The 24,171-nt window shown below is 45.4% G+C and overlaps 5 protein-coding genes across 16 annotated transcripts; 3 read left to right on the forward strand and 2 right to left on the reverse strand.

Annotated features, from left to right (window-relative positions):
- Positions 1 to 345: 345 nt before the first annotated feature.
- On the forward strand, positions 346 to 5,362 carry LOC139781310 (uncharacterized). Of its 2 annotated transcripts, XM_071720164.1 has the most exons (10): positions 346 to 1,389; positions 2,154 to 2,438; positions 2,512 to 3,294; positions 3,426 to 3,642; positions 3,734 to 3,930; positions 4,006 to 4,245; positions 4,372 to 4,544; positions 4,646 to 4,796; positions 4,884 to 5,053; positions 5,124 to 5,362. In XM_071720164.1, the coding sequence occupies exons 1-10, from the start codon at positions 1,285 to 1,287 to the stop codon at positions 5,227 to 5,229; spliced, it is 2,427 nt and encodes an 808-aa protein (XP_071576265.1). In that variant the 5' UTR covers positions 346 to 1,284; the 3' UTR covers positions 5,230 to 5,362. The 2 variants fall into 2 exon arrangements, with proteins under 2 accessions (XP_071576265.1, XP_071576266.1); XM_071720165.1 differs by lacking the exon at positions 346 to 1,389 and having other exon boundaries at positions 2,298 to 2,438; positions 2,526 to 3,294.
- Positions 5,363 to 6,668: 1,306 nt separating this feature from the next.
- On the forward strand, positions 6,669 to 7,713 carry LOC139781333 (mitochondrial ribosome and complex I assembly factor AltMIEF1-like). Its single transcript, XM_071720205.1, has 3 exons — positions 6,669 to 6,819; positions 6,891 to 7,077; positions 7,573 to 7,713. The coding sequence occupies exons 2-3, from the start codon at positions 6,919 to 6,921 to the stop codon at positions 7,609 to 7,611; spliced, it is 198 nt and encodes a 65-aa protein (XP_071576306.1). The 5' UTR covers positions 6,669 to 6,819; positions 6,891 to 6,918; the 3' UTR covers positions 7,612 to 7,713.
- Positions 7,659 to 8,639, forward strand: LOC139781332 (mitochondrial translation release factor in rescue). Its single transcript, XM_071720204.1, has one exon. The coding sequence runs from the start codon at positions 7,659 to 7,661 to the stop codon at positions 8,151 to 8,153; it is 495 nt and encodes a 164-aa protein (XP_071576305.1). The 3' UTR covers positions 8,154 to 8,639.
- A 255-nt stretch (positions 8,640 to 8,894) lies between these two features.
- LOC139781330 (uncharacterized) lies at positions 8,895 to 19,407 on the reverse strand. Of its 3 annotated transcripts, XM_071720200.1 has the most exons (7): positions 18,805 to 19,407; positions 17,854 to 17,966; positions 14,040 to 14,276; positions 13,529 to 13,773; positions 13,257 to 13,428; positions 12,908 to 13,146; positions 8,895 to 12,712 (listed from the first exon to the last, which is right to left on the reverse strand). In XM_071720200.1, exons 1-7 carry the CDS (start codon positions 18,914 to 18,916, stop codon positions 9,082 to 9,084), a joined length of 4,749 nt encoding a protein of 1,582 aa, XP_071576301.1. In that variant the 5' UTR covers positions 18,917 to 19,407; the 3' UTR covers positions 8,895 to 9,081. The 3 variants fall into 3 exon arrangements, with proteins under 3 accessions (XP_071576301.1, XP_071576303.1, XP_071576302.1); XM_071720202.1 differs by lacking the exon at positions 17,854 to 17,966 and having other exon boundaries at positions 18,805 to 18,904; XM_071720201.1 differs by lacking the exons at positions 17,854 to 17,966; positions 18,805 to 19,407 and adding an exon at positions 14,412 to 15,482.
- Positions 19,408 to 20,453: 1,046 nt separating this feature from the next.
- On the reverse strand, positions 20,454 to 23,659 carry LOC139781326 (ileal sodium/bile acid cotransporter-like). Of its 9 annotated transcripts, none has more exons than XM_071720195.1 (9): positions 23,568 to 23,659; positions 22,965 to 23,012; positions 22,586 to 22,885; positions 22,294 to 22,512; positions 21,850 to 22,024; positions 21,518 to 21,780; positions 21,260 to 21,446; positions 20,983 to 21,191; positions 20,454 to 20,906 (listed from the first exon to the last, which is right to left on the reverse strand). In XM_071720195.1, the coding sequence occupies exons 3-8, from the start codon at positions 22,880 to 22,882 to the stop codon at positions 20,986 to 20,988; spliced, it is 1,347 nt and encodes a 448-aa protein (XP_071576296.1). In that variant the 5' UTR covers positions 22,883 to 22,885; positions 22,965 to 23,012; positions 23,568 to 23,659; the 3' UTR covers positions 20,454 to 20,906; positions 20,983 to 20,985. The 9 variants fall into 9 exon arrangements, with proteins under 9 accessions (XP_071576296.1, XP_071576294.1, XP_071576290.1 ...); XM_071720193.1 differs by lacking the exon at positions 23,568 to 23,659 and adding an exon at positions 23,269 to 23,478; XM_071720189.1 differs by lacking the exon at positions 23,568 to 23,659 and adding an exon at positions 23,245 to 23,478.
- Positions 23,660 to 24,171: the final 512 nt, after the last annotated feature.

Below are 24,171 nucleotides of genomic sequence, written 5' to 3' on the forward strand. Positions count from 1 at the left end.
GCCGATTGGCCGGCGACGTTCGAGCGTGGCGCACAGTGGCGCAGCCCCGAGCCGCGGGACTCGAACGATCCGCGACGTCTAGCGAGCGTCGTGTAGCGATCGTTGAGCGATCGTTCTCCCTGCGAACGCGACAGACGCGGCAATTCGGAAAGGTCGACCGGCCGACGCGCCATTTCACCTTCCATCCGCGTTTATGCGCCGCCAAGGCGAACCGCGAGACCGATTTCGACCGCGATTCCACGTCGCCGTTCGAATCTCGCGCGCTTTTCACGACCGGCGAGTCCGCCGCCTCTCGCAGAGGTGCTCCGCCGCTTCCCCGCGGCGCAGCATTTCCACTACGCGCGCCGCGGAGGCCATTTCTCGCCCGCGATGAATCGGACTTGGCTAAATTAAGCGGGATGAGTAATTAATTGAAACGAGCGACGCGGTGCGTCGGCCCGGCGTGGGCGGGACGCACGGAAAGCCGCCTCGCGTCGAGGTCGGTCGAGGAGGCCGCCCGTTGAGCACCGCTGGCGATTACACCCTGTTCGCCGCGGGTTAACCCGTGCCGCCGAGGGCGCCGAGACGCCGCGAGTATTGATCCGCGGCGCGTGGCCGCGCCCACGCCTCTTCCCGATCGTATCTCACGTAGCCAGCGCGCTCCCAATCGCGCAGCCGGCGCAGCTGACAAAAACCCGACCCTTCGCCCTTCGCCTCGTCGACCGTCGTTCCGCGTATGCGGAGAAAAGGAATAGCGAAGATATTCTTCCCGAAATCGTTTTCCACCGCGAGATTTCAGTTTGAAATTCGAATTCGATTTTTTTTTCTTCCATCGATCGAAGGGATTGAAAAAATTTGGCGCGTCTGGAAAAACGCTCGAAGAAACGCTCCGCATGACGAAACGCGAACAATATGTATAGCGATTCGGCGTTCCCGTCCTCGATCCGGATTTCCGTCCGCGAAACGCTTCATCGCGGGGGAATCGATCGAATTTAATATCGTTGGAACGGCCTTGAACCATTGGGGGCGGAGAGGGGATTGAGAGAATCCAACAAGGGAGAGATATCGATTTTTCGTGTCGCGCCAATTTCAGTCTATACACTATACATTCCGGACAAGAAGCTCGTATTCCCAAAGTCGACCCAAGTCCGTCCACCGCGTTCCCATGCAAAGGAGGGTCGTGCCACGACGTTCCGTTTTTCAAGATCGTACTTCCCCCCTCTTTGATATCCGTCGTTTATGGCACGGCCGAGGGGACGCGAATGAACGCACCCCTCGAAATACCGGACATAACCAAGGAATAGGATGTCGCTCCTCTTGAATCCCGCGGAAACCGTCCTGCACCTGAACGACGACGTGACGGAGGATCCGTTCCTTTCTGGAAATGAAAACGATGATTTTAACTTTAAGGTAGATTCCGCGGAATCTCGAGACGGTTCACGTAATGTCTCATTCCGCGTGCATATCCCTTCCAAGGGATGTGCAAAATGTTAGCGGTTTGCCTGCAGATTCGAGTAGAGTAGAATTCAGTAGAATGCGGTAGATTGGTATCAGCTGCGTCCGCGTTAAGCTCACGTTCTCCTGGCAAAGTCTGCTGACGTATCTGACAGCAGACTGCTAACAGAAACCAAGTAGAATCTGTCATCTAGTAACAATATATACTATAAATGATTATGGAATGATGGATATGCTCGTTTCTGCAGTTAATCTGCCATCATGTTCTATCAACATTCTGCCAACAAAATTTGTAGTACACACTTTGCAAGATCTATTTCGAATTTTATTAGCACTTTGAGCAGTTCACAGACTTGAACAGAATATCAACTGGTATCAACTATCTGTCATCTGAATTAAACTCATATTTTATCAGCAGAATCTGTCAAGCTACTACCAGCAGGCTACCAGTAGAAACTAAGTGGAATTTGTCGTTTCGTAATCATTTAAATGGGGGATAGATCATTTAAATGATTACGAAATGACAGATTCTACTCAATTTCCACAGATCTCTTATCATAATCTGTTAACAGATTCTATTGTATTTTAGCTGGCACTCTGCCAAAAAATAACAAACGAGATCTGTTTTCAATAGATTTGGCTATTTAGGATGCTTCCCAAGCATTTTATCGCTGATAAATATGAAACAAGACACTTATCTTATTTCTTTTCTATTACAGTATGTGCCTACAAATCGTTTCAAGTACATAGTAAAGGACGTACGCAGACAGAGATGTCGGGAGGAGGAGGAGAGCGTATGGGCATCTTTCGTCAGGCAACAAGAGCTGAATGGATACGACAAAAATGGCATTCAGTCCTCTGTCCAGAGTATCAAACAGCTATTGGATGAAGGTATGAGGGAGGCGGATAAAGAACTTAAAAAATTGGAGACGGACATTTTGCCTGACGAAATAAGGAAAAAGTGTAGTAATAAGACTGGAAACAATCAGAAAAAAAAGCCGAAGGTAAGCAAATTTTCTATGAAAATAGTATCATGAGGTTACATTGATTAGATCGCTAAAGCTCACATAATAATAGGTAAATAATATCAGGGACTCGGCTCCAAAGAAAGTGCCGATTATGAAAGATACTGGGACAGGTAGCACCAATTTGCTGCTTACGATTCCCGAAGAGAATAACGCTCCAGCTTATAAAAGAAGGCATGAGCCCGAGGATTTCAAGTCGTACGCCAGAAAGTCTCGGTCCGGTCACGCAATACCGCGAAAGAGGCAACCTTCGAGGCAGCTGCATCATGCGAGTAACGGTGTCGAATACAATTCCAGTCCTGAAAGCAGCGCGCGCCGCGACGACGTCGCGAATGGAGTCATTTACGTACGACCAGATCCGTTCACCATGCACAAGATCTTGACGATGCAGAGAAGGGTCTGCGAATTACTGGACGAAATCACGTTCAGATTGGGAAACATCTCTGCGCCGGACGGGATCAAGGACTTTCAGAGACGGCAGCAGTGCGTCGCCGAATTCGCCGTACGATTCTCGAGGAACTATCTGTACGATCTTAATAGATACGTCAAGGATATCCAGAGGCATATGTGCGTTATCTCGCCGCGTGCGATAATAAGGCCGAATCATCGAAATCTGGGACTGCACATGCACGCCATTGAGCACAAACTTCTTGCTGCTCATCAATTGTTGCTGCACGCATTGGTCGCCTATTGCAAACACATTCCCAGCTCTATTCCCAAGGGACAGCCTGGAAAGCTTAGAGAGATATTGCAAGTAGTTCTTGATCTGAAGACTATGTGCGATAGGCTCCACTTAAATTATTTTGATTCGGGGGACACTGATGTTTTGTCGCTGGTAATGTTATGTTTATGCTATTAATATGAATTTATGCTAACTGATGATTGATTATACAATCATTTGCACTTTACAAAAATGGAAGAAACATTAGATTTGAATTTGCTTAGAAGTTGCTTCTTTGTTCGCAGGGGAAGGAGATTGAAAGCAAATGCAATACCGTTTTGTCAAATTTGAAAGTCCATGCGAATAACGACTTGCCCGATACTAACAAAACTCCCTCAATGGCATCCTTCACTCCACACTCGACAAATAAAAAGCGACTCAATCGCAAACAATTATCTAATCGGTTAAGCATGTACAGCATGGACACCAAAGTTTCCAAAAATATTTCTAAACCCAAGACAAGTATGTAAAATCATTTTATATACTATCAAGTTCGATGTACCTATATTATTTGCAATATTTTAGCTTGTACACTATGTGCATTAACTTTTAGATTATCATCAAAAAGATAAAAGGTATAGTGCAATAGATGTTAAGAGAGTCTCTCACGAGCTAATAACGGATCAGCCATATCCTAGTCCTATAACACCGTCTAAGGATACAGATCAGACTGGCATTAGAAAACATAGGACGTTCGCAAAAGAGGAGGATATAAAGACCATGATGGATATATTACCTATAGACTCAGATGTAAAGGATTTATTGCAACAATAAAGGACAGATTTTTTGTAACATTAAAGTTGAAATACTTTGTCTACTTTACAGGGCAACAATTTCGAAACGCAAGAAAGGCATAATAATGCAATGCTCACTAAAAGAATATGTAAAGCGCCGAGAAAGGGTTCTGGCAAGTTGCAGAATCGAAAGCAATTAGAAACTATAGAAAATATTGTTAAGAATACTTCCACAAATAATGACGACGAAAGAGAGACGGCGATTACAGAGGAACATTTATCTAATTTGGTGCCGGTTATAGCAGATTTCATGTCTTTTATTTCTAATAAGGTGAACTGCAGCGATGCTGTCTAAATTATCTTTTTTAAAAGATATTTTAAAAAAATGAGATTATTCAGTTATCTCTAATTTATCTCTAATTCGATTTTATCGTAAGCGTTGCAAATTTACATGTAGCAAAATGAATCAGAAACGAGGCCAGCTTATTCTAAAACTAGTACGAAGACATTAATGAAATTCCTGCAGAAATATCAATTGCCTAAGAATATGAATGCAAAAATCAACACAAGCACAAGCTGCGATATATGTTATTCAGGCGGCAGTGAATGTGAATGTCTTAAAACAAACAGGTACGAATGGTCCACGTTACATTTTATAAATACACTTTTCCTTATTTTTTACTTTTGATAGCTAAAGAAATGAGATTCAATTTATTATTTTGCTGTTAAAGAACTTTGACGGAGATGCGAAAAAATGGCGAGAATATGCAACTGATTTGTGTGTCGTCAATAGAAAATGCATCAAAAGTACCTCGTTATTGTGACGCGTCGTGTCAAGCGGATTACGAGATCTTAGTGGAATTGCCGGATTTTGAGGCAAAAGTAAGTTATAAATAAACACTGAAAAATGGTTAAAGATATCCTGAAACTCAAATGTAACATTGTATGTTGATTATATGAATGCAATAGGTAAAAGAAGGAAAACTTATGGCAGACTCGCTGAATAACATCGAGCTTGTTGTTTCCGAGGAAACAGAGATGAGTTTTTTGAAATATAGGCAGGAATATCAGCGATCGATGCAATCGATTCCAATGTACTCTAGCAATACGCAAAATAAACCATGGGACATTGTTGCTTGGTAAATATAATAATAACCATTTTTATGTTGAGAATTTTATCCTGTAAATGTATTTACAACGTGTGTACAGGATATCTGATAAGCTCGTAGATGAATTGATAACGGAGATCGCAAAGGAGCTGCAAATAGATGACGTCATACAGAAGCTTTTCGAGTTAGAATTCCAAGAATTCTAACGTTATTTGAGGCTGCCCCTCTGTCAAACCTGAGAAATGCACAAAAAAAATTGTATAGGGATTTCACGCAAATTTGAGAGATTTTATACTAAAAATGTCTAATTTTGGAAATATAATATTATGACTTTTTAAATTGTCTTTCTTTCCACCGAGCGATAGAAATAAGCAAGTATTTTTTTCTGAGATGCGCTGAGATGTAAATATGAGCATTATCTATCTCAGTTCTACAAATCTACTTGATATTTAAGCCCCTTGCACAATAGGCGATAGCGATAGCGATAGCGACAGCGACAAAGGCTGCGTTCGGGGAGCACGCTATTAGCGCTATTGCATCATTCTATCTTTATCGCTCATCAAGTGTAGAACAAGGATAGAATAAGCAATAGCGCTAATAGCGCGCTCCCCGAACGCAGCCAAAGTTGCCGACAAAGGTATAGCTTGTCGGCAACCTTGTCGCTGTCGCTATCGCTATCGCTATCGCCTATTGTGCAAGGGGCTTTAATTGGCCGTGTTTAGCAGACACAACTGTTGAGTGTCGTCTTATCAACACGCTACGCTGATTTGCTCGGTCTAAAAGTAAGAGCCAATCACGTTCGATCGCTACTGAGCGGTTTGTTCTGCTGAACGCGCCCTGGGCGCGTTCAGCAGACCAAGCCGCTCAATAGCAGTAGAACGTGATTGGCTCTTACTTTTAGAACCAACCAATCAACGCAGAGTGTTGATAAGACGAACTCAACAGTTGTGTCTGCTGAACGCGGCCATTGAGGCTGCGGTCCACTTGACGCTACAAATGCTTCGAAGCATTCCTCTTCTCTTTTCTTTCAATGAAGAAAGAAGGAGAAGAAAAACGCTCCAAAGAATTTGTAGCGTCAAGTGGACTGCAACCTGATTCACAGTGAGCAAAATGTTAACAATATGGTAGCAGTTTGCCTGCAGATTCAAATGGAATATTTCAGCAAATTGGCATCAACTACATGTACATTAAGCATTTTTTTTGCCGGTAGAACTTATTAACATAATCTGATAGCAGATTAACAGTAGAAACCAGACAAGATCTGTTATTTCATAACCGTTTAAATAGAATATATTATTTAAACAATTATAGAATGACAGATTTTGCTCGGTTTTTACAGTCAACCATCATACTTTGATTATATTTTTGCTGTCATTTTACAGACAAAATGTATAGTAGACACTTTCCAAAATCTGCTTTTAAGAAATTTGGTCATATAAAATTAAATTTAGAATTTTAATTTTAACCCATAATTATATCACTATTATCAGGATCTAATAAATTGTATAGTAATTATGCGAAACATAATGATCCTCTCCCTTTTCAAGCTCCTTTATAAAAAGGAGCGAACTTAATATTATTAGACAACATGTCGTTGAAATAAAACCAATAGAGCTTGCACGCCTTGCTTACACGCGTAACAAGCGCGTAATACTCCTGTCAGCTGATCTATATTAAAAAAAAAAAAGCCAGCCATCTCGTCGATGTCGCCGCGTATCACCACGCATGTGCCGCGCATGTTCTCAAACTGCCGTGCAATATCCAATATCTGTGTGGTCCGCATGGCGTGAAAAACGGTATATTTCTAGCATTATGCGATATCGATTCAAAACGCGATAATAATATCTCATTTTGGATATATGTTTAGTCAATTCAGTTGATTCCGACAAGTCGCGATGAGCCGACAAGCTGTCCTAAGACTTTACAAGGACATTCTGAGGTACGGCGAAACTTTGAGGTTCACAAATAAGAAGTATTTTCGCTACAGGATCCAGACGGCTTTCAGGAATAATAAAGATCTGTCCGACGAAGCGACGATAGACTTCCAATTGAAGGTAATCACGCTGCGTATTGAAATGCGAGTAGCGTACCGCTCATAACCTCTCATTGTTTCTAACCTATAAACTGTGGTTTCAATATTTATTTTAAGTATACTACGTATGTTAAATAATTCCGGATTCCGGGGAGAGGTTGAAGGCGCTACGTTAATCTGAAGAAAAGTTAAAATTCATGGAATTATATTCGGCATATAAGAGCAAGATTAATTTTTTTTGTTACGTTTATGTAATCGCTTTTAATTGGAAAGTAAATTTTTACCTTATCTGCATATTAAAGATTATATTTTTGTTATACATATATATTTACATGTACATGTAATCTAAATTTAAAACTAGAAAAAGAAAAATTAAATGTCATACATATATATAATGCCTAATTTCTCTTCCAGTGTTTAAATTTTGATTACATTATGTATGGCGTTATGTAATCTCTAAAAGTTCTCTGTTGATCACATTCAGGACTAATAAATCTCTTTATTTCTCCTTTCACAGAAGGGTATGAAACTCTTGGAAGCTAGGAAAGTGGTATAGATCACGTTTTGCTGCACCAAAAGACTTATGAAGACAAAGGAAGAGTCATGTCAGCGAGGTCCGTGTTGACGTGTTTAAAAGTCCACAATGGCATTTGTTCGCTGGGCAGCCGCGACAAGTTTCTTCTGTCCTTAGGTGTCGCGATTAATTGTGAAAGCGTACAAGTTCGCAATAAGTCGTTCAAGCGTTATCTCGATTACTCGAACGTTCCCAAGCTGGACGAGGCTGACCTTGAGGAGCAGTTCATCCGCGGCAGCGGTCCGGGTGGCCAGGCGACGAATAAGACGAGCAATGCGGTCTTATTGAAGCACAAACCCACGGGGCTCGTTGTCAGATGCCACGAGACGAGGAGCCAGTGGGACAATAAGAAACGCGCGCGCGAACTCCTCGTGACAAAGCTTGACAACTTGCTGAACAAAGAGCGCTCCATCGAGGCGCAGATACGTGACCTCGAGAAAAAGCAGCAGACGCGACAAGACTACAAAAGAAGGAAACTAAACGAAATGAAGAAAGCGTTTCGCGAACGCGAAGGCTTGACGTGACCATTGTTTCCAGAAGTACAGAAGCTCCGTTTTACTTTAGGACTAATAATTTTTATTAGCTGGTTAATTAGTCTTTGAAATTATAATTTAATCTAAGGAAGATCATTAAAAAAAAAAAAATTAATAAAGTCGAAGTTGACCGGCTAAGTTACCGGAGCTGGAAGATCATTTGGCATTACAAGGAGGTGCAATAAAATGATTTTTAATGGAAAATTTGCATATCTTTAATAATAATTTCTCTTTCTGAACTCATGAGCGACTTACAGCAATTCTGCTTGAAATAATGTATTTGGATATACTGGGGAATCGAAAATATAGATTATTACCTTCAATAATATACACAATATAACAGAAATGTGTGTATGTGTTTCTGTATGTATGTGTATGTGTGGTATGTATGTGATTACAATGTTATAAAGCTGTATGCAGTCTTGCGTACTCTAAAATGTAATATACTCTAAATAGAAATATAATCCTTAATCGTGATCTGAATGAAACGACTGTTATTAAAAGTGGTACACAATTTTCGTTTACATAAGATGACGGAAGAGAAAAAAGAAATAAAAAAATGAGGAACGACATGGTACTAGTAAAAAAAAGATGTAACTGCTCCGTCTCTGAGAACACAATGACCGCATCTAAAGAATGTACACAGTGGGACATACCGGGTGGGGAGTGTTAAAACTAACCACCTGAAAGAACGTTACTAAGTAGAATGGTATCACTAAAGAGAGAGAAAGATATATATATATGTATATATAATACTATGATGTTAAATACTATTCTACGTACACAAATAATATTTTTATACACAATGTACACTGTGGCGGAATGAGATATCGGATCGCGAGATCGATAACTGACCACCATCGTTGAAATCTAAGCCGAAGTACAGCCTCTTTCTTCCGCGTCTCCGTTCTCCAGGTTTTCAGCTGCTCTTCAACCACCGGCCGAAGTGTCCGCGGCCGGACTTGACGCGTTTCCTCGGCGGTTTGGGGTTCGATCGCGGCGAGCCGCCGGAACTTCTCAACCGCCGGTTGCTCGCCACCGTCACTGTCGACAATATATTGTGATCCATGTCCACCTGATCGTCGAGCTTCATCATCCGTACGACCGGCTGGAACTCGATGCTCGAACGACGCTGCTCGAGCTCGGTGGACGATATTATCGACGGACTGACGCGTTCCGACAATTGGTCTATCGTCGGATCGGACGACTCCTGGATGTTGTCCGACGACGAGATGGCTTCGCTTTTGCGCTTCACGCTGCCGCGCACCCCGGAACCTGGTGGCTGTTTCTTGTTACACGACGTAATACTCAAGTAGGCATCCTTTTTACAATTCTCGACCTCGTATATCATCCCGACGCGATCAGGCGACGATAGATTAACGTTGTTGCGGGTAACGGCCGTTCTCGGTTGACGTTTTCTGGAGTAGATCCGTTTCCGCGAGCCTATCCGACCGCGCCTCGTCGCGGCGAACATGATACTGTGACGACGTTTCAACAATTCCCCCGTGTCGGACGAGTTCTCCTCGCAGTTGCCGCCGCGCAGCTGCCGCTTCGGCGATAACTCGGAACTAGAATTGTGGTGTTTCTTAGGAACTATACCGGTCTCCTCCTTTTTACACTGCAACTGTACATTGTTCTGATTCTCGATTTCCGTGTCCCGCGGCTCGCAGCCATCGGCGTTGGTGACGGTGACATCGCGCTGCCGTTGCTTCCTGATGGGCGATGACTTCGCGACCAAGTTCTCGGCGATCGCGTTGACATCTTTCCTGCCGAACAGGTTCTTCTGGTTCTCGTGATTCTCATCGTTGCCCGAATCGTTCTCCATGATCTCCTCAATCTCCGACAGGGGAGATTTTTTACATGGATAATCTTTGTTCGACAGATGAGTCTTATTCGTCCCATCGTCGCACGCATTTTCCGAGACGGACTCTATGTAGTTATCCGTACACACTGATAGGCCCGTGTTGTCATTGCTGGTAGCCTCTATGCTTCTGTTTCTCTTCCCGGGCGCCTCGTGATACGATTTGTGAGACGTGGTGCAGGTTTCCAACGAAGCGTCATCGTTGCTTTTCTGATTGACACCCAGTCGTTCTGCAGCCGTCGGCAACGTGATGTTCGACGCCTGAGAATCAGCTCCCTCCGGCAATCTGGTGGCCGTATCCAGCGTGCGACGTCCGGCAAAACCGCCTTCAGAATGGAGTCTCTTCTCCGCCAACGATTCCCGGTCGCAGTCCGCCAAGATCTTGCTGTTTGCTTGTATTTTTTTCTTCATCTTGTTACCAACTGGCCAGCCGGTCCGATTTTTTCTTCGTTTCCGTCGTTTCAGCGGAATGTCCGCGCTTGCCTCACCACATTCCGAACTAGCGCACGACGAGTTGTTCTCCAGACAGTTGGTGATGTCTTGACAGTTGTCGAGCAACTCCAATAGATTCGGTGGTGCGCCCTTCGGCAAGTTCGTATCACAAAAACCATCCTGCGCCAAATCCAAATCGGGCTCAAACGAATCGTCCAACTCGGTCATATTTTTTGTGCTTAACATCTCATCGATCGTCTTCGCCATCTCTTTTATCTCCTCGTCCATGTCCAATTTGAGATCTGGCTTTTGTTCGAGCTTGTTCACGCGCGATTTGACGGGCGGCGACTCTTCTATCGTAGGTAGAGTCGACGACTGCTGTTCCCTTTTGCGGATTATGGTGGACATAATAGCTAACGTGGACGCGTGACAACGCGGGCTCTTCCTTGGCGAACGCCCCATGGAACCTACACCGCGACCGCGGCCTCTTCTCCTGCCGCTGTCGATTCTGCTCTGTGCCTTCAACAGCGTCTCATGGAAGTTCTCGATCTCGTACGGCAGGAGAAAAGGCTTCATCGCGTCGCACTCGCTAAAGCAATGCCAAAACTCAGCGCCCGTGTCCTGACGTTGATACGTTTGATACCACGGCTCGGACTTAGGTACCGACTCGAAGGAGAACTGCATCTTCTCGATCTCTGCCGACGGCTTGGACGGATAAATTTTCTCGACAACGTTTTCGGCTTGCGGCTTGCAATCTTCCGGTTCATGTGCTGATTTCTTCGTCGTTCCGTGTTCCCTAACGCCATCCACGGCAGTGTCCTTGATACCGGTCAATGGAGCCTGGTACCTTAGCCTGCTGCCAGGCGTCTCGAACTTGTAGTAGTCAGTATTGTCCTTGATGAACGCCTCGGCCTGTGTACGTCTTCTCTTCCTTGCTCTGCCCAGGTGCACGGAATCCTGCGAGTCCTCTTCGATAATCTCCTGCTTAATGGGACTGGAATTTAACGACGAATTCGGTGACATGGATGAATTGACATTCTCGTTGGCCTCGCTGTCCGTCTCTCTTGGCAGCACACTACTTTGCTCACCATCGCTGGTTTGCTCGCTGGAATCGTCTCGTTTTGGCTCACCGAACATAAAGGACTCCGCCTCGTCGCTCAACAATGACAATTCCGATTTCCTCACGCGTTTAAACCGCACTACCACTGGCTTCTCGTTCGACGGCGTTTCCTTCTTCTCCTCGTCCTCGCCATCTTTCAATGCCGCGTGCTGCGAATTGCCGCCTGGCACCGCGCTTGATCGCAGCTTATTGCCCAACACTTCCACTTTGTAGTAGGCACGATTGTCCTCTATCAAACGTTCTTCCACCGATAGTCGATGTCGATATCGACCTCTAATATTTCTGCCGCCCCTCCGATTCACGCGCGGTTGCTTAGGCTTCACGTGCCGAGTATTCTCTCCTTGCGACACTTTCAAGTCCCTCTGTTCACTCTTGTCGTTATGCCCGTTGCAAATGATCTCGTTCGCATCACTCAACGAAAATTTTCTCGGATCTATCGTCACCTTGTCCGCTTGCAACGCACAATTGTCTCTCTGAAACGGATCGTCTTTGCAACTTCCCACAATGTAACTATTGTCGACTACGTCGACTTCTTTTACCGCACACTCTAAAATACCCGCGTTTTCATCACCGTTACATTCGTTCTTGTTATTGAGATAATCTGGATCCTCCGATATGTGACGCGAATTTATAATACCATTTCTATGTACGATCATCGATTGCAACTTTGGTGGATCCAGATTACTGTGCTTATTATTGATATTATCTTCCTTACTGTTGTAAAACTCGATATTGTTCGAGAAAGGTCTGAGTTTGTAGTCTTCCTGCTTGGGTCCCTTCAGGATATCCTCCGTGTATTTCTCGTCCGGGTCATCCTCCTCGATCCAGATAGTACCTTTCGAGCGTTTCTTGATAGTAAAACCCTCCAATTTGTCATACAATTTCTCGCTCTTGTCGACTTCGTGCCACGGACTGCCCTTTGACCTGAGGAGATGCCCGCTCTCGTGTTTCGTACGAGCACGCAGATTATGCGGCGAGCTTAACTTTAGATTAAGGTTCCTGCGCGCACCATTCACCATTTTTATATCCTCAACAGTAAAGTTACTTAAAGTCTTGGTGTTCTTGTTAACTTTCTCCTCGGGCAGTACTACGTTATGAAGATTGTCATCTCCATTGGGGAATAAGTCACAGTCTTTCCTACGAAACAACGGACAGAAATAAATCGAATTGGCAAATGCGCGAAATGCTAACGATAATTTTTTACACATGGATATCGTATCGACACGAACGTGGATAATTTCTAAATATATATATTCAACAAATATTGAATATTAAATATCGATGAAATTAAAGAAGAGAATTATGTATAAGATTTTATTTTCGAATACTTACTCAATATTTGATCTGTTTAATTTTAAGAACGCCTCGACGTTGGCGCCTCCGTTGATCAATGTATCCAACGACAAAAAATTGTCATCGTTCCCCACAAAGTTCAGATGCTGCTCGCTTTGCACATGCTTCGACAAATCGTCATAATGAACACGACAAATTTCGCAATAGCCAGCGACCAGCTGTTCCGTTCTGCGGGCACGTGCAGCGGTGGCACGGGGTCTCCGAGTCATTTCTTTACCCTGTCCATTCGAAAAAAAATTGCCCATGACCTTCTTAACGTAGAAATTCGATTAAATATTTTTACTTGCTTATCAATATGCTATGTTTTATATAGTAGCGAATGATGCACCTCCGCTTTATTTATAGATTCAATATCCCTCTTATTCTCCTTGACCTCTTTGTTCGTCAATTTACTTTCTCGTTTCTCCTGCTTCTTTGCGTCGAAAGGACACGAACCAGGATCACCGTCGAAGTTTAACGTGGGCCACGATGATAATTCCAGGAACACTGGTCTGGCAGCTCTATAAATAGGAACGTAACATGGGAGATAATTTCACAAGTGGACAGATATACGCGAAATTAGAATGCTGTGTAATATCACTAATGCGTAATGACGATTACCTGTGGATAGAGTCAAATTTCACGTATGGTCTTTTCAAATGCTTGACTTTCGTCGAGCTATGTTGATTGATTTGTTTCAAGTTAGAAGTATTCTTGATAGATTCATAGATCTTGTCGAGCCAAGTCTGAAACTTATCCGTAGTCCAGATAGGAATTCCCCAACTGTGGGCGTTGTTTAGCGGATCCACGAAACACTGTTGTGGTTGCGTCAGAGCACGTTCCAACATTGCATCCACCCGCGATTTCTATTGAGTTAGATACATAAAACAATTTCGAAATTATCGTACTGTCGCGTTACCGATTTGCAAATTTACTATACCGGGAAATTTTACGTTACATAAATTTTTTTTCTTTTACAAAAGATAAGGGAATATCGAGAGGATGCACAGGAACAAAGGGATAGATAATAACATTGATTTCTTAATCGTGATATTAACAGCACTGAACACAGTTTCTATGCGATACATTGCAAGCTTGACACAACTCGTTCAGTTTCATCTTTCCTACTTACAGATCTTTGGGTAGTTTGACCCCGCAGAGTAGAATTGGACGAGGGGCATTCAGAACTCAATAACGGCGTCGGGGGTGTAGGAGTCGGGACTTCGACGCTTCTCAGGGAGCGAGGTCCTCCACTGCCACCACTGACGCCGCAAGCCCATCTATGTATCTCGAAGTTTGTGTGACCTGCCTTATCTACTCTATCACTGGCTACAAGATTCACACTGCGCACTAGAAACAATTCGATCTCCTAGAAACAAAGGACGGCAAGTTGAAAGAACGGTCGGACAAGGGGAAAAAAAAATGCAAAGCTGGCAAAAGCAGAGAGGTGAGCACACACAAGCGTACGACACAAGTGATCAACCAACATATCAAGATCGCATACTTTCCGAGCGAAACGCGGGGCTTCTCTCTGGGCTTCTCGAGCTTCTCCAACGCGGACAAAGGAGACCTTCGCGAGCAGTCTCGCGAGTGTGCGTGCGACAGAGACAGTCCGACTTTCGAGGAAGTTTATCGTTTGCGCAACGAGTAAAACGTCGCCGTCGCGCGCGCGACGTACCAACAGTGCACACGTACGTGCATACGTACGTGTGCAGGTGTGATGCGCGAGCGGGCCCGATGGGTTGGCTCACATCGTGTTACGCTGACGTCAAGTGATTTCGCGGCTTTCCTCGAGCGTCCGCGTCCGCGACCGCGGCGGTGGCGATGGCGGTGACGACAACGGAGGCCGACCGTTACGCCGAGGAAGGCGATTCGGCCGGGTAGGCGCGCGCGTGCCGTCACGACTGCAGGTCTTCATGTAGCGGACGCCGCGACTCGCCACCCGCCACCGGTCGCATAGCGTTGTTCTAATAATACGACGCGGCGCATCGGCCGCCAGCTGTCCCTCGTCCAAGGCACCGGGAGGTAGACGCGAGGAGACAACACGTGGAGCGGCGCCCGGCGTGAGCGGCGACGAAGGCGCATCCGACGCGTAGCGACCGAGAGTCGGGCGAGGACCGAGGACGCGTCCTCGAAAGTCACGAGCGTTCGCCGCCTGTCAAGCGACCGACCGCTCTCTGCTCCGCTTCACTCCGCTCCGCTTCGCTTCGGCGGCGGCGGCTCGCCGATTATCGCGGCGCGACCCTACGCCAGGCACGTTGGGAAGACGCCGCGTCTCGGCGAGACGCGACAAAGCGACGTTCGAAGAGGAGAGGACGGAAGCGCGGCCGGGCGGAATGACTGGAATGAGCCACGGGACACGGGACGAGACGCGACGCGACGCGACGCCACTCCACTCGCGCTCGCTACGACTGCTGGCCCCCGCGGCGGACAACTGTCACGCACAAAATGGCTATTCGCCGTTAGCAGCTTGGCATAGGGGCCTGGAGACGGCGCGCGCGTCCGCTCCTCTCGCGCCCGACGTCGACGGCGAGGACACGCGCGCGACTCCCGTCCCCGTCCTGTTCGTTCGCGTCGTCGGGCGCGCCGCCAATGCCGCCGCCATCCTCCGTCGCGACCGTCGCGTCGCCCCTCGTCGCCCGCCTCCCCCCCTCGCCATGGCTTTGCTTTTCGAAATTTTCGCGCACACCCGCGCGCACCGTACGGCAGATGAATTTCTCGCGGCGCGCGGTTGCAGATGGCGCGACGCGCGCCGGTTGCTCGCGATTTGTTTGTCAACAGATAACGACGACCGACGACGGCAATGACGGATCTCCGCTGCTCCGCTCAACGACGACGATTCGACGCACGCCGCGGTTTGACAGCTGCTCTATTAATAGGCCGTTGCGAGGCGACTTTGTATCCGTGCCCTTCCGCTCTGCGCTCCGCGAGGAATTGGCTCGTTCGCCCGGTTAAACCGCTGAAAGTCAAGGCAGTAAAAAACCGATACGGAGCTCGTAAATGTGTAATGTCAAGTGAGATATATCGTTGTATCGATTAAAAAATATTCCGGCACGTTTAGAGCGCGCACGAAATTTAGTCACGCGTCTCTAGAGCGTGTTATATTAACCGCGAAATCTCTACTTTACAAGTTTTCCCTTCCAATCTCTCCGAAGAGAATTTTCCACTCATTGTCAGATATTACGCCGCTAAATAACCAGCCCGCATACAGGAACGTACTATCTACCCTTCATCCGGTGCGACGCGCAAATTTTTCGCCTCGCAATCGCTTCCCGGTTTTTTCTTTTCTTTTTTTCTTCCGCCCTCTCCTCCCCCTGGCCCCTTTTCGAAGTCGTGAGTTTCGCGGACCGCTCTGAAGATGGCGCGGGACGCGACAGGCTCGCCGCGGGAATTGTTTGTCAACAGAAAAATCGTTCGATCGGGGTCGCGTCCGCCGAGGCGCGCGCGGCTCCCGAGACGGTGAATACGTCGCGCGTTCGTCGTCGCCAAAGCGGCGCAAACATTGCCGAGAGCGGCTCGAATTTAGGGCGTAGCCCCCGCGCGGCGCGGCGCGGCGCGACGCGGCGTGGCAACGACGCGGCCTCGCGCGGCGAGAAGAACCACGGCCGGCGTGGACGCACGGAAACCCGCTTCCTCGCGCGCAACGCTCGGTCACGTCTGCAAGGGTCAGCCGAGAGAGCGTCGTATCGTCCGTCCCTTTTTTTCCTAGCTCCGCGCGCTCCGAACCTTCCGAGCAAGACGAGCATCGCCTCCGGAGAAAAAGAAAAAAAAAAGGAGGAAGAGCGGGGGGACTGGGGAGATGGTTGGAGACAACTTCACGGCACTGGTTACTGGTTAGCGCGACTCGCGCGGATCACATGATCGAGGACGAGCGCGGCGCGAGTAGGCTAATGCTTTATAATTTATGGAAAACGGTTTGTGGAATTAGAAATTTTCATCTTGGTAGAATATTTATGTAGCAATATACCCTGTGTATGATACACGTCTTAAAAATGGTATGTATGAATTGAAGCATCGTCAGGATCGCGAGGAATTAATCGAACGTATCAAACCGAGGAGAAATTATAGCGCAGCTTCGGTATAACAAACGTATTTTTTTCTATTGGAGATTGCCATTGCGTATTGGCTCGCGACCTAGTTACAAAATAGAAGCAAAAATAAAACGGCAATCGCGATTATCTCTCGGAGCAAAATTAAAACAGTCGTCTACCGGCAATTTCTTTTAATATAAATATTCTTTGGCATAATATATATTGTCTGTACTAATATTAATTCCATTACTGCACATATACAATAGTAATAGAGGAATAAAGCGACTTTCTTTCAGTTGTCGAAGATACTGACGAATGCGTGATCTCAATCTAGTTTTCCATCAGAGGACAAATTTATCAGCGGGTGACCCAGTCCGCGAGCGGAATTTTTCGGGACCGAGTTTGCCATGTTCCGGCAGTTCGATAATCGCGCGCGTACTCACAAGCAATATCGCGTGGCAACGAGGTCGATTTGAATGGCCGGAGAGCGCATCGGTCGCGAGAGATGGAGATTCGAATTTTTTTTCCTTTTTCGTGCGCGCACGCGTGAACGTTTATATACATACATGTATGCGTGTGCGTGTGTGCGCTCTCTGTAGGGGAGCGAGCGGGCGTTACGTCGAAGCGGCCGTAGGCATAGTGATCGAAAATGGCGGGAAGAGAAGAACAGAGGGGGGGGGGGGGGAGAGAGAGAGAGAGAGAGAGATGGCGGGCGGGCCGAGGGGGGAGGAGGGGGAGAAGAGAGAAAGAGGCAGGTAGAGAAAGTGAGAGAGGGGCTCGCACACTCGCCCGAAATACACCAAAACGCTCTGACAAATCGATAAGCGGCGAGAAACGAAGCGGGAAACGCGGGCTCCGGGCTGCGGGCCGCTCTAACGCAGCATCGCGCAAGCAAGGAGATGAAATGCAACTCACACCACCCAACTCCCTGATCTGTGCCTCTAGCTTGGCCGCAACGGCATGGTTCTTTATGTCCAAATAGAATGACTTCTCTCCCAAAGGTTGCGGGCCCCTTCGTATACGAATATCTACAAAAAAAGTTTTAAAAACCTTACTTATTTTTGCACGCTGCGATCGGTGGTGGGCCAACGATCGTTTTGTCACACCTGTGTGTAGACGCGACGAGGCGTGACAAAGCTATTCGATTGTCGATCCCGAATGAATCGATTGACGATAGGTGTTAAGGTGTATAAGATCATCGGAAAGGTTTTTCTCTTTTTCGCGGACTTGTGTATACTTTTTTTCGACGAACGCGTCACGGGGGAGACCGGGAGAGCATTCGCGCTTATCGTATCTCAGCTGCTGTCTCGCATTCGTACCAACCGCTGTACAAATCACATGATACAGACAAATTGGCGCAGCCTCTAATCAAGCAATAATAACACAGTCTTGTTACTCACATCCAGAGAACGTATTACAAGACGGGATATACAAAACGAATCGTCATTAGTATTTGCACTGTACAGCAAAGGGAACGCTGGTGATCGTTCAGAGTACTCGTTCCATCATCGGCGAAGATTTCGCTATTTGCACGTGGCGTCCAAGCTAACACAGATTCGGAAGGCATCTCGATCTTCTGTAAAACAACTCGAGTTTCTCAGTGACAGTACATAAGTATACAACGATCGTCTCTTCGCCGAAGATACTCCGAGCACTCTCAGGGATCACTGATCGGTCCCTCGGCATATGTTTATGCATATGTACGTGTGTGTTTATGTGCGTGTATGTGTGTATGTGGGTAGAGAGAGAGACAGGCATGTAAGACGCGTGTCAAACACAAACCGAGCAAACGTCTCTACGCAGTGTCCATTAACGGCCGGCGCGGGTTATTATGCAATGCGGGAATTACGCGGTCGAAAGGCCTACCTGGCGTTTGTCGCGGATCGAACTTGTTCTCTCTCGACGGCTGTCTGAGTTGCTGCTGCTGTTGTTGTTGCTGCTGCTGCTGCTGGTATTGGTGCTTGGACGGCGATACCATTCCTAAGCGATGATGATGCAGCACCGCACGACGTACCGCAACGACGTTATCCCTGACTCACTTTTGTCCCTCGTCCTCGTCGTCGTCGGCGGCAACGGCGGCGGCGCACTTCCCATCCTCATCGACACGCCGAGTAACGTCGCAGAGGCGCGGTCCGCGGTCGCATGCTCCGTGCTCCGTCCCTCGCTCGTTTTTCTCACTCTCCTCTCTCTCTCTCTTTCTCTCCCTACCTCTTTCACTCTTTCTCTCTTTCGTTCTCGTTTGCGGGAATGCGCGCGTCACAATCGTGGCACCTAGGCCAGGAATACGCTCTATCGCGGCTACCAATCTGCGTGTCGTCGGCAGACGTGATCAGATAGCATCTTCGGTCAACGCAAAACCGCAAAAGTCCGAATCACTCGCGCGCGCTTCGCACCACCAAGTCTCCTCGAACTCGGACCTCGGCTGGCTTGGCCGCTCGGCTGTAAACTGAAATCACACGCACTGAAGTTAGCGACAAGAACGGGCGGCGACGAGCAAGCGGAGCAAGTGCAGGGCGGCCAACCCAACATCACCGCGCGCGCTCGATTGCCGCGACGCCCGTGGCGTGTGGCGAGCAGTGGCGAGTTCGAGAGTTCGAGGGGGCGATCGTTGTTTGTTGTTTGACGAAAGTAAATTCTCCCGCGATTATAAGGGGAGGATTAAATTAATTTAATTCGTCCACGGGATATGTCTTCAATCTGTGAAGAATAATGAGAGAAACGGGCCAAAATTATGACAAATTATTGCCGCATGCATCGAGATTTCAGGAAGTAATCGATATAATGATAATAATACTACACCTCTATGATATAGTGACGCGGAGCGTTAATTTTCGTCTCGCAAATGAATGAGAATGTTTGACGATTAATGTTCGTTGCACGACAAGATCTCTTGCGAGAAAGCTAACGCGGACATTCCCCCCAGTCAAGGAGTGAAGGTTTCGTTTATATAATTATAAAACGTATCGAATTATGTATCGTTCAGTTATGCGAGTCGCAAAGTCGTGAGTCGCTAGAATTGACCAATCACAATCGAATTTGAGGAGAATAATCGACTGTGATTGGTCAATTCTTGCGACTCCCATTGTAGACCCCGCATTACATAGGCCGTGTTCAGCAGACACAACTGTTGAGTTCGTCTTATCAACACTCTGCGTTGATTGGTTGGTTCTAAAAGTAAGAGCCAATCACGTTCGACTGCTACTGAGCGGCTTGGTCTGCTGAACGCGCCCATTGGCGCGAGGGATTTTCTAACTTGTCACACACACTTGCACACACTGGCCGAGTAAACGTTGCTATATTCAGCTTGTCAGATGATGGCGCTGATGGCGACGGGCGCGAACTTTTGAAATAGATTTCTCTCCACCCCAACGAAAGAGATATATTTTCTGAATCTGTTTTCGTTGAAATTTACACGTTTAACGGTGTATTTTGAATTAAAACTTTCGCTTCTATACAAATTCTGCCTTTAAAACTAGTCTTCCATCAGGTATTCAGTCAGGTAATAAAAGATAAGCTTAGAAAAGTACAATTTTTTAATTTTTTCCGCATTAAAAAATAAAATATATAAATGCAGACGAGATTTTCAATACTTATAAAATATTTAACAAATATTTTTGTTCGCTAACAACCGTTTCTCGCTGTATCTAAATAAATCGAATTACTATTATAATTAATAAGTATCATCGGCGTAAAAAATACATCTCAACAATCTCAACAACAGTGCTGTTGCAACAGTATTGTTCGACAGTAACGGTAGACATAGACATTTTTATATATAATTATATGATATGATCCACAACCATCCTATCCTTACTAAAATTTAGATTTTTAACATTAATATATGAAATATATAAAAAATATATATAGTTCTTCCTTATATGTCATTAATGCAGATCCAAGATATCATTAGCCGCGTTCAACAGAACTGCTGAGTTGTCTTATCAACATTCTACGTTGATTTGTTGGTTCTAAAAAGTAAGAATTAAAAAATTAAGAATTAATGACGTTCAATTGCTACTAAACGATTTGTTCTGTTGAACGCACCCATTATTCTGTGTGTGCACGATCAATCAATCTAGATTCATTTAACTGTGTGATGGTAGAAATATCCGTTTGTTGGAGCTTTTCTAATGACGGAACAGGATCTAATGTTACTTTTGCTTTTGTTTTCTGTCTGTATCGATAAATCAATTTTATTATAAATAGAATTGTTAATGGTACTGGCGTCATCATCGCAGTAGCTACAGGAACCACTAAAAAAGAAAACATTTTGTTAGACGATTAAGGTAATACACATATATGTATATTCGTATAGACTCACCAGTAGTTAGGTCGTCAGAGGGTGGCTTCAATGTAAATCGTAACAAAAAGATGGCCACGCCCGTGTTTTGAATGCCAGTTTCAATAGCAATCGCCCGTATATCAGCTTGAGATTGTTTGCAGATATACGCTATTATAAAGCCAAACGTAAAGCCCAACCAAGGTAGACTCATTCCCGCAATTATAATCTGAGATTAAAAAAAAAATAAAATTACATTCTTATGTCTCTCATGGATTTCTAAGAAAGATATGGACTTACCTCCCACGAAAACAATTTGAATATATATAGATTAGTCATGATAGCGAATATAATGATGAATAAAATTAAGACCACAGAGAAAGGTTTCATTATTCGGACTAATATCTTCGATACCCTTGGAAACTTTTTTTGAATGAAAAATCCTATGGCCAGTGGAATTATGAGACCGACCACGAAAGTGCCGATGTGACGATAGGGAACTGCAATTTCTCCCTGTGCGAAAATATATCTGCCCAACGTAAAGACCCAAAATGGCATCATTCCTATGAAGAGTAACAACATTTTATGGAATATTATACAAGAAATGTTTTCATGTCATATATTTTACTTACCAAATGCAGCAATGGTACATATAGTGGTCATGGTGATTGAAAGATTTAGATTGCCATCAAGTAGCAGTGTCCACATGTTGGAAGCGCCACCGCTTGGACTTATTCCTGTGAAGAACATGCCTATTTGCAGTTCAGGACGATCAGGAAATAAAAGATGTCCAATGAGAAAACTTAACTGGAAACAACATAAAATGAGGATCACCAGAAATCTGATTGACAAAAAAGCGTGCGAAATACAAAGTACAATATCTATACAAGGTGACTAATAATAGGTGTAACACTGACCACAAGTCAGGTCAAGGAGGTTAAACTGAATAGGAAAGTCCTTTACTGATCGGTGCAGATCTTGGTCGTGAAAATCGCAAAACGGTAAAGGACTTTTTACACCTATTATTAGATACCCTGTATATTGCATCTAGTATGTTTACGGATAAGGAGATTTACCAATGGCATGATCAGAAACTGGCAGAAGAAACCTATGGCTGGACCTATCGGTCTTCTTAATGTATCGCGGCACATACTCCAATCCATGGCACAGCCAAAATTAATATACAAGATGGATACAAGTATTGCTACACTGGCAGTAAATATAGAGTCTATTGTGCGTTCCTCTCGTGTTACGGTAATAAGAGACACTTCCTGACTGTTTTCTGAAAAAATATCCTACAAAAAAGGGAAACCCTTAGTTATTCTTAAAGACATTGCAACAAAATTGAGTGTTTCACTTAGCACTTACCGTCGTTTCTGCCAGAGTAAACGTTAATTTCGTCCTACCAAGGAATACGCCAGTGATATTTAAAACACCGTTGAAAGAATTTTTGTTTAACTTTGTCACTTGGTAACTCGGTATTGCAATATGATGATCTGCGCTAACAGTCCATGCTTGTGGATTGGGCGAACTGACATTATGTATGCTGAACGGCACTGATATTACTTGATTCATATGTACAGTTATATCAGGTATAATGTCAGTGGTCCAAGCTGCTGCTCCTCCCAACAGCAAAAGTCCTATCACATATACGGCACCTGCCATTCTCTGCAAAATAATAGAAAATACATTAATTAATACATTTGTCTCAATTCACTCCTTTAAAAGAGATTTCATTGACACTCACGGTTTGTCACCCAGCAATTATCTTCTGCAACTAACATCCAGCTCCAATCTGAAAGCAATATCAAACTGATAAAGATATAAATAAAGTAAGCTGGTAAAAAAAGAATATACACACAGGGAGGCAAAGATTGAGTAAATACGATTAGATAATGTGCTGTATTAAGGATGTAAAATCACTTTAACTATCATAAGATGTTTTTTTTCTCTTCCGCGAAAGAAGAATTATTCCCGTGTCGGACAATGATAAGTGACTTTTGCAACAAAAAGCAGGGATCAAGTACATATATACGCGCGCACACGCGCACCGATGTGTCGTTCCGTCCGCACCGATGGATCCGTGGGTCTCAACACGTGTTCACCGTCGCGCGTTACGCGCATACACACGCGCGATCAACAATGCGCGACTCTCCTCATTCGCAAACGACATCGGAGCCGCGATCGCGAAATATTGCGGGTCAATTGCATAATCGGCGAGCGCGAGTGGTTCAGGCGCGTGGACCGCGTGGTAGGGAGACGGCGGAGACGCACGAGCGCGCAGCATGCTCTACGCCGACGGTCGCGTGTCCCGTGAAATCTGCGACTTCGAAACGCTAAATATACCGACCGCCGCCGGCTGCCGGCTTTCTTCCGTCCCGATTGGCAATCTTTGGATGCGCGATTATTATGCGACGCGCGTAAGCACCGTGACGCGCCGGCTATTTCCGCCGAAATCGCAATGACATCCGCAATTCCGTACGTTACGCCAATGTCGTCAAGCGATTCGCTCGCGGGCGATCCTAAACGACGCTTTCCCGTACGCGATCCGTTAAGATCCGGTCTACATAATAGACGTAGCAAGCCTTTTTTATTGCTTCAGCGTGCGCTTTGAGTTATGATATTATACCGACACTGATAGCCAAATCTGCCGAGAACAAATTTCGAAAGTGTCTGCAAATTGTCGATGGAATGCTAGCAGAAATATATAACAGAATCTGCTGATAAAATTCTGTTATATTTCTGCTGGCATTCTATCGAAATTATATTAATACAATGGCAGATTGACTGCAGAAACTGAGCAGAATCTGTCGTTTCGTAAATTTAAATGATGTAAAAAGATTTGACGTGGAGTTGCCTGTTGTATATGATCTCCAAGAAGCTATATGTGAGCTGTGAGCAACATCGGAGCATTCGGAGGAATCAGGAATCGGAGCACGAGTCTATTGTGATCG

The sequence above is a fragment of the Temnothorax nylanderi genome, unplaced genomic scaffold, assembly GCF_030848795.1.
Source record: "Temnothorax nylanderi isolate EJ_2023f unplaced genomic scaffold, tnyl_v1.0 TNYL_tig0329_pilon, whole genome shotgun sequence".
NCBI classification, from domain to species: Eukaryota; Metazoa; Arthropoda; class Insecta; order Hymenoptera; family Formicidae; genus Temnothorax; species Temnothorax nylanderi.